This window comes from Schistocerca cancellata, chromosome 5 (genome assembly GCF_023864275.1).
Source record: "Schistocerca cancellata isolate TAMUIC-IGC-003103 chromosome 5, iqSchCanc2.1, whole genome shotgun sequence".
Taxonomy (NCBI): Eukaryota; Metazoa; Arthropoda; class Insecta; order Orthoptera; family Acrididae; genus Schistocerca; species Schistocerca cancellata.
Window position 1 is genome coordinate 459,227,158 of NC_064630.1, and position 16,377 is coordinate 459,243,534.

A 16,377-nucleotide genomic window follows, 5' to 3' on the forward strand; every position below is an offset into this window, starting at 1 on the left:
ACTATATGACAGTTAGCAAATGAAGTGTAGTTCTCAGTAGACAGAAAACGGAGCACAAAAATCTCGGAACTAAATATAAAGCCGTCAAAAGACATCATTTAAGAAAATATGATAAGTGGTACGCTTATGGCGAACGAACGGAAGGCATTAAGATCCGGCACACAGAAAACCACAAATACGTAGACAGTGGAACAGACGGCAGTGACTTGGACGAAACTTATCTGCAAGGTTTCAACTTTATTAAAAAAGCGGTGGACACAGAAGAAAATGATGAGTTTTTTAACAGTTAGCATTCCGCTCTAACGCGGATACGAGATGATTATCAGTCAATCTGAAATACGAATTTCTCTGCTTGATGGGTCCTGTGGCTGATACAGCAGGAAATGGTCTTGTCGTTCACCATAGAACTTTACAGGTGCTAGATTCTAGTTGTTCGCTGTCTCGTGGATCTGTTCTTTCTCTAAAGCGGGATGAGCTACGGATTGGGAAACTGAATTTATCTACCTTATTGACGGGTCTCCACAGTAATTGAACTTCACAGAATACTACATGCCACTGCCTTTAACTGCACCATCTGACCAGCAGTTTAATTAAACCTTGGATCATTTCAGGCTATCGACTACTCTATTTCAGAAAAATTTTCTTGTTATCCTCAGCCGAATTATTTCAAAATTAAAGTTTCACGATTGACTCGTACAGACATTTAGTGAGACAGGTCTCCAATGACTCTACCAACCGACTGCTACTGCTAGCGGCACTAGACACAGGGCAAACAAACCCATGTATCTGGGCAGAAATGCAGTTTCGCTTATTCTCACAATTCACCGACATTGTCACCCTCCTCGTATACACACATCGATTTTCGGACAGAAACCTTACAACCATTTGTGCCGATTCAATAAAGATTTAGTATAAAAATTAAGCTCATATTTCATTGGCATTTGTAATTAGATTTATCAGTTTTACGAGAGAAGAAAAAGGAACACAAACAACGAGTCCTCTGCGTTACTACGCCACGTTTGCGCCATTGACGGGATTACTCACACAAATAGTGATTTATACTGCATAGTTGCCTTATCAAGGGTCCCCTCCGTTTGCAAAGCATATCCCGAATTATTGCGACTACAATGTCTTAGGTGTAAGTGTGAGCATATCTCGTTATCCACACGCTGCGACTGCATGAGAAGCGTGGCGAATTACTCGTACCTCGTTGTGCCGCTCCGATGTCTGATTTACGAGCGGTTCACAGCGTAAAATTCAGATCGTACGAGCGCAAGTCAAGCACGGAATGTATAATTCACCACACTCACTCACTCACACGCACACGCAGACAGTGTAAAAGCAAGCAAACGTCGCCCAATATCGTACGGAGCAATGTGTGTGCTCGGGGCACGAACTGTAGACACATGACTCCTCGCACGATGTTGGGCTCACATCCGTGTTTCGTAATTGTGCAGCTTTATATTTTATCGCACAGTAAGTCAGAGGGGAGCATAAGCCGTAATAAAACTTACCGGGCTGCGTGGAGTTGTCCAAGTCGACGGCTTGCAGGATGAGCGTGAAGGACTTCTGCAAAGAGAAGAAGAAAACACTGTGTGAGCCAACACAAGCCAAGCCAGGGGATTAAGAGAGCCTCGCATGGGCACACAGAGAAAAAGAGGAAGAGCGAGCGGGTCTAGTGATCAGCGCTAACAGCTTTGGTAAATAAAAGCTGGAAGAGAGCTCTTGCGACTCGCTTCAGCACCGCGCCATTGTCTGCGAGGTGTTTCCTTTCGGCAGAACGCCGCTCAGCTTGCGGTCCAACTCTGCAACTGTCTTTGGAACAAACACTTTTTATGTAAATAGAATAAAAATACACAAATTCTTTTTATCTACTGCAACGTACAGGAGAGCGCTTCAAGGAACATGTAAAACGTGTAAATGATAAGTGAATCACAATGCGGTTTGCAAATGCTCGCCCTCATACAGCTGCGAAAACAACACACCATCATTGTTCAAATTGTCTAGTTATAGACATTCGCCTGTTCCGAAATTAAGCAATTTGTAGCTGGTCGTACCTTCTTCTTCGTGGTAGTCCTATCCTTCTGCCGTTCTCGCGTCTGTAGTCGTACAGACAGTGGAGAAAAATACGGAGATATCACGCGAAACGCATGCTTGAACACAAACGGAGATGCTGGCCAAGCCTGAGGGTTGCGCTGTTGTATTTGACCACGAACGACACCTTTGCAACGTCCGCAATACGTTGCAAGTGTCAGTCCTGGTCAGAACAGTGTACTGTGTAGTTTTGAGTGCATCATGTCGGAGCTCAGCGCGTTCGAACGTGGTCAACTTGTTGGTCCTCGTAATGCGTGTACTTCCGTAACCGAAGTAGCTAAAGTGTTTGGTGTCTCAAGAGGTAGCGTATCAAACATTTATATACCTCATACAGGGAAAGTGAAAAAACATCCTATAACTCACAACGAGGACGGACGTGTGTGTTAATTGAGCGTTAACGACGGTGATTGAAGAAGATTGTGACGAAAAGTAAGAGAACTTCAACTGAAAAAGTCACTGCGAAACTGAATGTCGAGATCTCTGTCAGCACCATAACAACACATAGGCAGCTCCGTAAGCAGAGAAATGCAAAGTGAGCTTAATTCCAAAACCACTCGGCAGTAATGCAAATGCCAGTAACATGAAAACAGTATATCGAAACCAAAAAACCTGGACTACGGGTCAATGTAAGAAAGTCAGTTGGTCGAATGAGTCTTGTTTCACACTGTTTCCAACTACTGGCCGCGTTTACGTCCCATGAGTGAAACACGGCGGGGATTCGGAGACGATTTGAGCAGCCATATCGTGCTGTGCCACGGACTCAATGGTTAACCCGTAAGATCGCATTACTGTCAATGAATATTAACGATTTTTGCTGATCAGGTCCGTCCCATGATTCAGTAGTTGTTCCCCAGTGTTGATGCTGTGTTCCAAGCCGACAGTGCCCCTCTTCACAAAGCTCGCATTGTCCAGGACTCGTTTTATGAGTACGAGGATGAACTGTCGGATCTCACTTGGACACCACAGTCACCAGATCTCAATATTATTGATGCTTTATGGTCTATTTCGTAGAGAAAGATGAGTGTTCGCTATTCATCTCCAGCTTCGTTACCTGAAATTGCCACTATTTTGGAGGAAGAATGGTCTAAGATTCCCTTTAAAAACATGCAGGGCCTGCATTTGCCCATTCGGTGACGACTGGAAGCTGTCTTGGATGTCAAAGGGTTTCCTGCACCGTGTTAGGCATGATAATGTGTAATGTTTCTGGTGTTCGATAGTTTTGTCCACCCCCAGTATTCTGCAGTTTGCATATTACTTTGCAGCAGACATTAAATTGGATGAGCAGTAAACTCTCGATTTTCAGGGTTAATACTGGCCTGAGACTGCACGGGTAATCGAAATACACCAGTAATTAAAAATGCTCTTGTTTTTAGCGGAAGCTGCTATTTTCTACATATGATACATGTCCCATTTGCAAACTCACTGCTTTATTCTCCAGAAACTAACATATTGTTCACGGAATTACGCTTAAAACTCACTGTATTTCGTTACACTTGCTATCAGTTCGCTTTCGAGAAATAACAGTACATTTGTTTAGGTTTCTCTTTTTTATTCACTTTTTTCTTGGCGCCTGGTCTCTTTTTCTGTGGAGAGTCAAAACATCAGTATAGTCAAATGTATTTTCTCCTAAGTAATCCTATAACATATCAAAGCATTCAGTAACTCGGTGTTCACCATAACGGGACTGATGACCTTAGCAGTTAAGTCCTATAAATTTCATATTCACCATAACGAGTTCCTCGAACACTTCTTCTTCGCTCTCTTCCTCTACCCAGGAATAAACAGAATAAATTGTACAGGCAGTAAACTCCCGATTATCATGGTGTGGACTGCAATCGGCATCGTCTTCTGAGGGTAAAGAAATGAATCATAAGTATAATACTGTGTTCTAAACGAAAAGATTTCTTCTAACTATAACAGAATACATAACGTTTGATTATTCTTTCTTTCAAACGTCGACGAACTATAAATGGGCAATCTGCACCCCGAAAATAGGAAATTTTCTGCGTAACGGCCACATTGCTCGAGTTGGGAATGTGCTGTCTACGTACACTGTTCTTCACAGAAGTGGGGCACTGTGCAACTATACGGTTGAAAGAGATCACCGTGTCAGACCGGACGAACTGTGTGTATCACAAAACTGGTCGCGGGGCACGTGATCGCACAATTATGGACCACCTGCGACTCTCAATAAGGGCAGAGTAAAAAAGAAAGAAGAACAAAATTTCCTCTAAACAAATTGCCTTTCACGCGCGATATTTCTTACGCGAAGTCGAAGGACAGTAGGAAAGAAACACACAGAGAGAGAGAGAGGAAGAAATGTTAGGCGAAGCGACATAAAACTTTGCGCTCGAAGCCCGTTCTCCTTGGTGTACGACTCGGGAAATCGGTCGTGGAAATACGGGACTTGTTTGCTTGTCGCGCCAATTGAATTATAGGAGTAACGTCTGAGGACATCTCCACAGAATGGAGCGCAAGGGAGTGAGAGGGAAGGATGCTGGGCGTAAGAGGACTGGGCAGAGAGGGACGGGGAGAGGGGAACCCGAGGTATGTGGCTGTGGAAAAAAAGGCAAAATTAATTACGGATAAAAAGACCGTCGCCCGCGTGTTCAGCGGGTAGGCTGTTAAAAATCTGGCAGTTGCAAGAGAGCACCTGGCAGCGGCGGCCGGCACCGGCTGGCCTTGCTGCGTGTGTGCCTCCGCCGAACAATTATAATGAGTCGCATAAATCGCAGCCCCACGCCGTCACAGCTGAGCGCCGCTTAAATGGTTCCCAGTAGCGACGGCCCCATTTGCGCTAGCTCCGTCCCACTATCAACGGCTCATCTCCAGTCAGATGGTGGACCGATCGCGGCGGACACATCGAGTTGTCGGGAGTTGCTCTGGAGTTGTTGTCTGGTTGCCACGTCACTGCGACACTGCTAATTAAATAATGTGTTGGTGCAGCATTATGATTCAAAATGGTTCAAATGGCTCTGAGCACTATGGGACTCAACATCTTAGGTCATAAGTCCCCTAGAACTTAGAACTACTTAAACCTAACTAACCTAAGTACATCACACACACCCATGCCCGAGGCAGGATTCGAACCTGCGACCGTAGCAGTCCCGCGGTTCCGGACTGCAGCGCCAGAACCGCTAGACCACCGCGGCCGGCGCAGCATTATGAGCATACCACTTAAGTGACTGTTTACCTGTAGCAACTTTTCCTGAAATTTGTAGTATTCAGTCAGTGTCAGCAAATATTATTGCAACGACCAGATGTTTACTCCCACTTATTTTCAGATACGCGGTTTTTACATGGAATGAATTCGCAGTTGCGAATAAGTACAACCATCAACTGTAGAACGGAATGACAACGAAAATTTGTGCCGGCCCGGGATTCGAACCCAGATTTTCCGCTTATCGCGAGCGGTCGCCTTACCATTTGGCTATCCGTGCTCGACTCACGGCCACACCCAAACTTCCATGTCGTCATTCCATTCTACAGCTGATGGTTGTCCATATTCTCAATTGCGAATTCATTCCATGTATTTCATAACGGCTGTAGTCGCCGCAGTGTCTGGAACTTCGCATGGTAATCAGAATAACACAGGCACTCCAATACCGCGCGTGGTTTTAATCAGATAGTCCGGCTGCTCAGCTGGGTGGTACCGTGCTCGCCTCCCATGCAAGCGGACCCGTATTCGATTCCCGACCGGGTTGCAGATTTCCATCACGGGCGCGCAGGTCGCCCAATGTGGCGTCGACTGAAATAAGACTTGCACTTGGCGGCCGAACCTCCCCGATTGGGGCCTCCCGGCCAACGATGCCATACGCTCATTTCACTTCATCAGACATTACACGACTTTTGACGAGTATTTAATACACAAGTCACTGTGAAACACCACACGTTGGATTCTGCGACACAGGTAGTTTTACAATCGATTGGCTGTATGCTCTTTAAAATGAACATGTTTGTAACGACGCTGTTGTCACGTCTGGCAGCAGAAGCCCCATTTCCAAATGTTACACCTATTGATGTATTTCGTACAACTCTGAGAGATCTGTGTTGATAATGTGATATGGAAACATATGACAGCAGTGAAGAAGATATTTTAAGATTTTATATAAATGTATTGTGCCTGCTTCGTACAGATAAGGTTAGGTTTTAGACTGGGGTTTCATTCTATATTGTTACTATTATGTATCGTACGATAATAGACGAATGGTTTAGTATAGGTTCTTGAACAAGTGATGCTTTGCACCTACCAGATATTGAAGATATGTCTTTTATTTCTTTGTCGTATTTGTATATATCGACGCAAGCTGCCCAGTAGAGATAACTTTTAGTTATTTAATGGGAGCATGCTCAGCACATGCGGCGCCTTCTTAGCCATGAAAAAGCCGTTCGCCAATAAGTCATGTAATTACGTAACTACATAATTATTTAACCAGAAAATTAATTTTGTTATTATGTGTTAATTGTTGCCGACATGCTTACAGTTCAGTTTTCTTCTTCAAGATATCAAAATATTACTTTTGTGAGAAGTATAAATAAATAAATAAATATTGAAGGCTGAAGGTAGACTCACGCAGTAAGCAAACTGCAGAGAACATTCCTCAAAAAAACTTTACATTGTTTTGATTATTGGGGAGGAGAAATACGCAAAATAGATGGTAGCAGCTCTGACACATATTGCTACTGTTGATTAAAGATTCCACAATAAAATTACGATTCTCTTTTTAAAAGGATGACGTACTTTTTTAATGGCTCACGAATAATTTTGAGAACAAGAATACCGATGAAACGTATGAGCACACAAGGAGTTCCAAACATTTAGCGTCAAAATTATGAAGACAATATATACATCTTTCACAGTTTCTCTTTTTGTGTAAAAATTTCATATCGTTAATCTAGAATGGTGGCTTTCATATTCACGTTACTTATATATATACTTAGCCTATATTTATGAAATATGATTACCATTTTGCTGTCAAAATATTCTATTTAAAAACGTCGAACAGATATATTTCAGTAGCTTAAGATACAATACGTTTTATGGAATTCCTGTATAATTTGGTTCTTGGGACAACAAACGTTCTCAAATTATGTGAATGAGTAATACAAAAAGCGAAATTTTAGAATATTGACCCCTCTTTCGAAATTTCTCTGATACTATGCCAGGCAGCAAATCATCCACCCCTACTTGTATCAACGAACGTATTTCGTTACCTTCATCTCTGAGTGAAACATTCGGGATGTCCACGTTACATGTGTGTATTACAGTGCGATTTCTGTGCCTTAAGCGATCAGAGGATGGAATACCATCAAAAAACGGTTCAAATGGCTCTGAGCACTATGGGACTTAACTTCTGAGGTCATCAGTCCCCTAGAACTTAGATACTTAAACCTAAGGACATGACACACGTCCATGCCCGAGGCAGGATTCGAACCTGCGACCTTAGCGGTCGCGTGGTTCCAGACTGTAGCACCTAGAACCGCTCGGCAACTCTGGCCGGCCACGGAATACCATCGCTTGCATGGGGAAACTATACAATTTTCACTGAAACCACGGACGATGAGATTGTGAATGGCAAAGCGTCATTTTTTCGGATGAATCCAGGTTCTGTTTACAGCATGATGATGGTCGCATCCGTGTTTGGCGACATCGCGGTGAACGCACATTGGAAGCACGTATTCGTCATCGCCACACTGGTGTATCACCCGGCGTGATGGTATGGGGTGCGATTGGTTACAAGTCTCGGTCACCTCTTGTTCGCATTGACGGCACTTTGATTGGTGGATGTTACATTTCAGATGTGTTACGACCCGTGGCTCTACCCTTCATTCGATCCCTGCGAAACCCTACATTTCAGTAGGATAATGAGCGACCGCATGTTGCAGGTGCTGTACGGGCCTTTCTGGATACACAAAATGTTGGACAGCTGCTCTGGGCCGGCCGCGGTGGTCTCCCGGTTAAGGCGCTCAGTCCGGAACCGCGCGACTGCTACGGTCGCAGGTTCGAATCCTGCCTCGGGCATGGATGTGTGTGATGTCCTTAGGTTAGTTAGGTTTAAGTAGTTCTAAGTTCTAGGGGACTGATGACCACAGATGTTAAGTCCCATAGTGCTCAGAGCCATTTGAACCATTTTTTTGCTGCCCTGGCCAGCACATTCTCCAGGTATCTCACCAACTGAAAACGTCTGGTCAATGGTGGCCGAGCAACTGGCTCGTCACAATACGCTAATCACTACTCTTGATGAACTGTGGTATCGTGTTGAAGCTGCATGGGCAGCTGCACCTGTACACGCCAACCAAGCTCTGACTCAATGCCCAGGCGTATCAAGGCCGTTATGACGTCCAGAGGTGGTTGTTCTGGGTACTGATTTCTCAGGATCTATGCATCCAAACCGCGTGAAAATTTAATCACATGTCAGTTCTAGTATAATATATTTGTCCAATGAATAACCGTTTATCATCTGCATTTCTTCTTGGTGTAGCAATTTTAATGGCCAGTAGAGTAAATAAAGAAATATTTTAAGCGATTTAGACAGCTTTGATGACAGTAATTCAAGCCCAAATGCCTTTCAGTCGATTGGGCAAGTGGAGTGACATCTATAACGATCTCTCTACGGGACACTAATGTTCCTCAGCGAAGTAAGAAGAAAAAACATGTGCAAGTCGACTTTATCAACGTCTCATGGAAGCCAAGATCTGACAGAATCCTTCCAGAATATGAACGTCGAGACGAAGTGTAAGCAGATTACCAAAAGAGCGCCGTGCACAGCAGGAAGGGAGCAGTGGGGAGTGGGGACTGCAGGAGCGGTGCAGACAGCCGCTTCTAGGTGCAAGTCATGCGCGGGTTCGCACTGCCGGTGGCGGCTAGGCCAGGCCACCTCGTGTGTGGTCCAGGGCGCCGCTATCGGCGCATCTCGGCTGCCCCTCGCGAGCGAGCAGTGCCACCGCCGTCGGCGGAGTCCGGCCGAGCGTCGCAGCTGCCGCCTAATAGCGGACACGGCCGGCGCTCTCATTAATCACGCGACTCTGCTGCGCTACTAGTCCCAATTAATGGCCTCCTAATTGCGAAATCAAATCGCCGGATCGCTCATACTCCTCCAAGAATATTTACTGTGCGTCTACCGCTGAGAGCCACCCTCGTTCCTCCGTCGTCTTGATCTCCACGTGCTACATGCCTTGCTTATTTTTCTGTTACTTTACGCCCAAGGTTCAGACGGTAACGAGTTCATCGCTGTAAAGTTTAAAAGAAGAAGGCCAACAACTTTTTAATAATTCTCACATCATCGCACTGGTTTATGATAAGAAGTATTCATGTCAATAAGCATGTTTCATTGTTCATTCAGCAATTCTTATTGTTTTAGGGGAGGTCATCGGTCTCATCGGATTAGGGGAGGACGGGGAATGAAGTCGGCCGTGCCCTTTCAAAGGAATCTTCCTGGCATTTGTTTGGAACGATTTAGGGAAATCACGGAAAACCTAAATCAGGATGGCCGGACGCGGGATTGAACCGTCGTCCTCCCGAATGCGAGTCCAGTGTGAGGCTTTCTAATCGAGTCCGTGTTTATTAAAGAAGAGAGTATTTAAGAAGATGCTTTTAGTCCGTTCCACCCTGCCATGAGCAGTTGAATAGCCAGAAAATTTCGCGGAATTTCTTTGTGCAGCTACGTTTCGCCATGAACATAAAACAGTGGAGGGACTTAGTGTTCAATGTTCCTTTCTTTGGATTCAGGTTCTTCATAAGACATGGAGAACGAGCTCCCCCCAGGATATCCTCCCAAATGCGATGTTTCACACTGAGACACACCAAGAGAAGGTTGTCCCTGAAAGCGTTTATCTTCTTGCACTGTAGTGTTACAGGTCGACATGAGAAGAGGCATAAACGGAACCTACTGATGAGCGTATTTCATGTTGGCCGGCTGCTGTGGCCGAGCGGTTCTAGGCGCTTCAATCTAGAACCAGCGTGACCGCTAACGTCGCAGGTTCGAATCCTGCCTCGGGCATGGATGTGTGTGATGTCCTTAGGTTAGTTAGGTTTAAGTAGTTCTAAGTTCTAGGGGACTGATGACCTCAGAAGTAAAGTCCCATAGTGCTCAGAGCCATTTGAACCATTTGATTAAAAGAACTACGCGTTGGATTCTTGTACTGAGCGGTGTTTATACTCTCCTTACGTGTTCCCACCAAGGTAAAGATTATCTGGTGATGTTCACTTCTGATGGGCAGAGAAAATAATAGAGAATAAAAATGTGCGGCTGTGTTACTGAATATTAATTACCAGCAAACGATGCTTCCGTTTGCGAAGGTGAAATATCTGTTCTAAGTTGTTATCCCATTCCCATCTTCTTGATCTTTGAGTTAAAGGCTCAATGCACCTTGCTTAAATTTTCTCTGCTGTTTGTTTCCGTAGTACTGTTGCTTTCGTGATATATATTATTCTGGAATGTGTCTTCCCCCGTTTATCGAATGTTCAGATAACTTAGTAGAATGCAGTTGAGAAACGTCCTTGACAACCGCAGATAATTCGACTCGGCTGCATTCCCTTAAGTTACTTGAATGCTATTATTATTCAGTGATGAACTCGTCAAAACTGTTAACCGCAAAGTAGACGGATGTCTGCTACCTCGGAAACAATGTAGCGCATGAATGACGAAGCTCAAAATGGTTCAAATGACTCTGAACACTATGGGACTTAACATCTATGGTCATCAGTCCCCTAGAACTTAGAACTACTTAAACCTAACTAACCTAAGGACAGCACACAACACCCAGCCACCACGAGGCAGAGAAAATCCCTGACCCCGCCGGGAATCGAACCCGGGAACAATGACGAAGCAAGGAGAGCATAAAAAGCAGGCTAGCATATGCAAAGAGGGCATTCCTGGCCGTCATACATAGGCTTTAATTTCAGGAAGAAATTTCTGAGGATGTGTTTCTGGTGGATAGTTTTGTATAGTAGTGAGTCATGGACTATAGAGAAGAGGGGAATCGAAGTTGAACTGATGAGATAAGGAACGAGGAATCTGCGAAGAAAGGAGCACACGGAAAGCACTGAAAAGAAAATGGGAGTGGGTGATAGGGTGTGTGTTAAGGTATCACGGAATAATTTTGTGGTAACTTGTATGGTACTACAGGGTGCTGTTGAGGGAAGACTGGAATACATCGAACTAATTCAGAGTCTGGCTGGTAGGTTTGATCATCACGCGAGTGTCACGGAAATGCTTCAGGAACTCGGGTGGGAGTCTCTAGAGGAAAGGAGGCGTTCTTTTCGTGAATCGCTACTGAGGAAATTTAGAGAACCAGCATTTGAGGCTGACTGCGGTACAATTTTACTGCCGCCAACTTACATTTCGCGGAAAGACCACAAAGATAAGATAAGAGAGATTAGGGCTCGTGCAGAGGCATATAGGCAGTAATTTTCCCCTCGTTCTGTTTGGGAGTGGAATAGGGAGAGAAGATGCTAGTTGTGGTACGAGGTACCCTCCGCCACGCACCGTATGGTGGATTGCGGAGTATGTGTGCAGATGTAGATGTAGATATTCTAGGCATCTTTATGTGCTCACTGTGCGTTCAGAACTGCATATTGCAACGTGACGCGACCGATGGGCGTACTGGAGACACTGCCCAACACTTCTATGCAAGCTTCATAGGGTTTTCATTTCGCGACCGATAGCAACTTATTTTCTGGACACCCCTCGTCGAAGAGAAGTTGTCACTAATAAGAAGTCTACCACAGACTCTAGGAGGTGGTCAATTGCCCCTCTTGCCTTCCCCCCTCCCATACCCCTTTCCTCTCCTGACAACGCTTCTGGGACCATCACCAGAGACCTCCGCGTCAGCAACCGGCGACGCTGGCCACTAGACCACGGAGGGATGCGGGCGTTAAAAGACAGGACGCCCCGACAGCAAAGGTGATAGCGTCGCGACGGCGGGGGGAGGGGGTGGCGCGGTTAAGGCCGACACGACGCGACCGCGGCAGGCTGGCGGCGCTTCAGGAATTTGCGCATCGCGCCGTGACATCTCGGCAGCTGGCCTAGCGGCGCACGCGCGCGCCCGGGCCAACTGATACACGCCGGACGGCGCCGAACCCTCCAGACATCATCGGCCTCATCGCGTCTTGTCCGCCGCGCTCCTCAATCCCGCTGCGAGACGTGGCGCGAATGCATTGTGACAGCGCGGACACCGTGCAGCTCCTCGTCGGCAGCCGAGGTGGCTTAATACCCGCGTATTTTTTTCACTACCCTTCTCAACGAGAATCCCTCATACAATGGAGGTGCTATTATTGGCAACTTTGTGGGGGAGGAAGTTTGGAGGGGGGAGGGGGGAGGGAGAAGGGGGAGTGTCTGACTGGCTTAATGTGGTTCGCCATAACGTTCTCTCCTGCGCAAACTTCTTGAGTAGCCCTTTCTCAGTTGTGGTTGTACGGGGGAATGTTTTACCTTGGAACACTTTTCAGACCAAAAATTTAACATATTTTCTTGTTCCATTTTTAAATGGTGGCATTCACTTTTTATGTGAGTTGCTGACCAGAAAGTTGAGCTTGGAATTCAGGAAGAAACCGGTGAATTACTACACCTAGAGCATTGCACTGTACGGAGCAGAGACGTGGACGACGAGGAAAAATAGAGAAAAACTACCTGGAAAGTTCTGAAATGTGATGCTGGAGAAAGATACAGAAGATCAAGTGGACAGATCGGGTGACAAACAACAATTTGTGGAGAAGAGTTGGAGAGAAGAGAACTGTTCTGAATATGATTCTTCAGAGGACGGCCAACTGGATCGGGCACACAGTTAGGTACGAGGGACTCACACGACGTAGGAGGAACTGCAGGACAAGGAAGGAGAAGAATTCAACGCCTGGATAACATGAAAGACGGAAAGAGATACAGCAGACTGAAGGAAAAAATCAGAATCAGAAATTCTTTGTGCGATGACACGGACCTGCTATTAGGCGGAATACTACATAATTTTAATATTTTTTTTCTGAAATTACAGAAATTATCCCGGAAAATTAATGTGTATCCAATTGTAAAAATGTGTTCCAAGGTACAACATGGTCGTGTACCTAGGAACAAATATTGTACTGAAATTTGAAAACGTTGCAATCGACAAACTTTTGTGAGTAAAGTATTTGGGCTTCTATCTGTTACTGTATTACTCTACTACACACGATAACCAGCAAATGAAATCAAATTTGCAGGAGTATTATCAAACACCGGTTTTCGAGACAAGTTATACTGTTAAGACATTGGCGAAACACAGGTAATTATCAGATATCCAATGTTGCACGGTAAAAAAGCTTTTATCTGTTTCAACGTACAAGATGGTTCATGAACAACGAAGTATGGGTTTACCGTACAAGCTTTATATTCGTATGTAGTTTCGAGTATAGATTTAAGTGTCAGGAAGTCGTTTCTGAAAGTATTTGTATGGAGTGTAGCCATGTATGGAAGTGAAACGTGGACGATAAATAGTTTAGACAAGAAGAGAATAGAAGCTTTCGAAATGTGGTGCTACAGAAGAATGCTGAGGATTAGATGGGTAGATCACATGACTAATGAGGAGGTACTGAATATAATTGAGGAGAAGAGGAGTTTGTGGCACAACTTGACCACAAGAAGGGATCGATTGGTAGAACATGTCCTGAGGCATCAAGTGATCACCAATTTAGTACTGGAGGGCAGCGTGGAGGGTAAAAATCGCAGAGGGAGACCAAGAGATGAATACACTAAGCAGATTCAGAAGGATGTAGCTGCAGGAGGTACTGTGAGATGAAGAAGCTTGCACAGGATACAGTAGAATGGAGAACTGCATCAAACCAGTCTCAGGACTGAAGACCACAACAACAACATTTTTCAAACTATATGCAGTTTTACTTGCCATAAAATTCTGTAACTGAAGAGTTAAGAAAATATATCTGATATATTTAAATACGTAAAACTCGAAATATTAACAAGTGCTGCACTAAGCACAATCTCATGTCTAGTAACAAGAAAAACTTCAGAAAATTGTGGAAACTGTTTATCGCCAATATCTAGTGCGTCTTCCTTCGAGTGATTCTAAAACCAATCATTGAACTTAAGTCCCGATCAAAAAACATCATGTTTTCCTGGGTACAGTATCCACTAATTATAACCGTCTCCCCTATGTGTTCCAGTCTCAGTCTTCCCCTGCAAATTTTACCGTCTACAGCTGCCTCACCAACGCATCAGTTGTCTTTTTTTTCGGATTTTCGCGCAATCCATAATTCACTTCCATACAATGGGCTACTACAAATGAACATTCTCAGAAATTTGTTCCTCAAAATAAGGCCGATGTTTCACGCTACTAGACTTCTTTTGGCAGGGTAATCTCCTCTTTGTCTGTGCTAATTTGCTTTCTAAGTGGTTCTTGCGTGGTCCGTCAGTGTTATCGTGTTTCCAAGGTAGCAAAATTGCTCCTCTTCTGATAGTACTTGGTCTCCAAATTTGACTTTAAAATTATGGGTAATCTCATTTCAGTTACTCCTCGTCACTTAAGCCGTTCTTCAGTTGACTGTCAATCCACATTGTGTACTCATTAGATCATTCACCATTTCGTTCACCACCTAGTTTTTACAGCAAAGGGCGCGCGGGATTAGCCGTGCGGTCTAGGGCGCTGCAGTCATGGACCGTGCGGCTGGTCCCGGAGGAGGTTCGAGTCCTCCCTCGGGCATGGGTGTGTATGTGTTTGTCCTTAGGATGATTTAGGTTAAATAGCGTGTAAGCTTAGGGTCTGATGACCTCAGCAGTTGAGTCCCATTAAATTTCACGGCCATTGCAGCTAGTACACCAATATTCATCTACAGTGATTAGTGGGGAAAAAAAGAATAATGAGACGAAACAGGTCTAAAAATCGGACTGTTTTGATCCAGAGGACGCATCTCTCCACACCGAGCAGCAGCTTTGATTCGAAGAAACGGTAGCTGCGATGACACTATTGTTCATCCACATGAACGCTGATCTTCTGTTCTTGTTCGTTAAGTGCTTCGTACAGAAACCGCTTTCCGGCAAGTGGTACGCATGAACGCGTTCATGGCAATTTTAGTCGTTACGGGAAATGACTTGGCACATTTTTATGCGCATATCATACAGGATTCCTTTCCTTAACCTTGGCAGGTACGAGCGGAATAACTGAATCACTCACTGGTGTCCTCGACGTGAAGGTGCACTTGCTCGGGCTGACGTGCGTAATGGACGGTAGCTCGCTAGGCAGAGTAATTAAATGAATCAGTGCAACGGATCAGGGACGGCTGCTCTCACACTGTGGCAAACTCGTATAGTTTTTCTGAGCAGTTACCTGTACTACTTAGGCGAATTTCGAACGGCTGCGCACTTCGTCCGAAATATACGATGGGCACTTCGGGCATGGTGGTTAAATGGTTACGACATTGGATTTGCTTTCGGTAGGAACAGGATTCAAACCCCTGTCTGCAAATACTGATAGGTTCTTCCTGATTTTCCTACATGGTTCATGGCAAATGCCGGAGTGGTTTCCTTAAAAAGAACACTGCCTCTCACCTTCCGCATTCTGAGTTTTGTTAAATTCTAATCTGCATTCTATCCTATAGAACATACGAGGTTTGTTTAAAACGTATCGCGAATTTTGTGATGTCGCGGGTTGCATTAGTCCGATTCGTGCGGTTTTTCGCTGTTGTGTTAGTAAACATATCAGAAAGATTCCTGTATACTGTCAGACATAATGGATAATTACTCCGTTGTCAGTTGTCGAGAAGATTAAATGTGTTACGCTACGAGTGGATATTATTTATTTGTTTTAAGAATGGATGAGAGAATTTGCATTATATTTTGCTACAGGAAAGGAATAAAATGTAACAAAATTTTGGAAATGTTGAGTATTGCGTTTGGTGAGACTGCTATGAATAAAATAAGAATTTTCGAGTGGTGTAAACGTTTCCAAAATGACCTTGAAGACGGTGAAGATAAAACGCGTTCTGGACGCCCTAGCACATCAACAATCGATGAAAACGTGGAAAAACTGAGAAAAATGATTATGTACCAGGGAAGTTGCTGATGGTGTTGGTGTATCAACTGGTTCATGCTATGAATTCCTTTCAGATGTTCTGGGTTATGAAATGTGGGACAATAAAATTTGTTCCAAAGGCGTTGAATAGCAAGCAATAACAGTGGAAAATGGAAGGTGCTCAGAAGTCGCTAAATGAAGTCAACAATGAACTACTGAAACGTGTCATTACAAGGTGACGAAATCGCTAAGATCGATAAAAGTTCGACAAGTGCGGTAGATTTTAAC

The 16,377-nt window shown here is 44.6% G+C and overlaps 1 protein-coding gene across 1 annotated transcript in view; it reads right to left on the minus strand.

Moving 5' to 3' along the window:
* The window catches only part of LOC126187488 (protein jagged-1b), a 568,139-nt gene that overhangs the window by 123,311 nt on the left and 428,451 nt on the right, over window positions 1-16,377 (minus strand). The window contains exon 3 of the mRNA XM_049928595.1: window positions 1,515-1,569. Coding sequence (XP_049784552.1) covers window positions 1,515-1,569 — 55 coding nt within the window. The remainder of the gene's footprint in view (window positions 1-1,514; window positions 1,570-16,377) is intronic.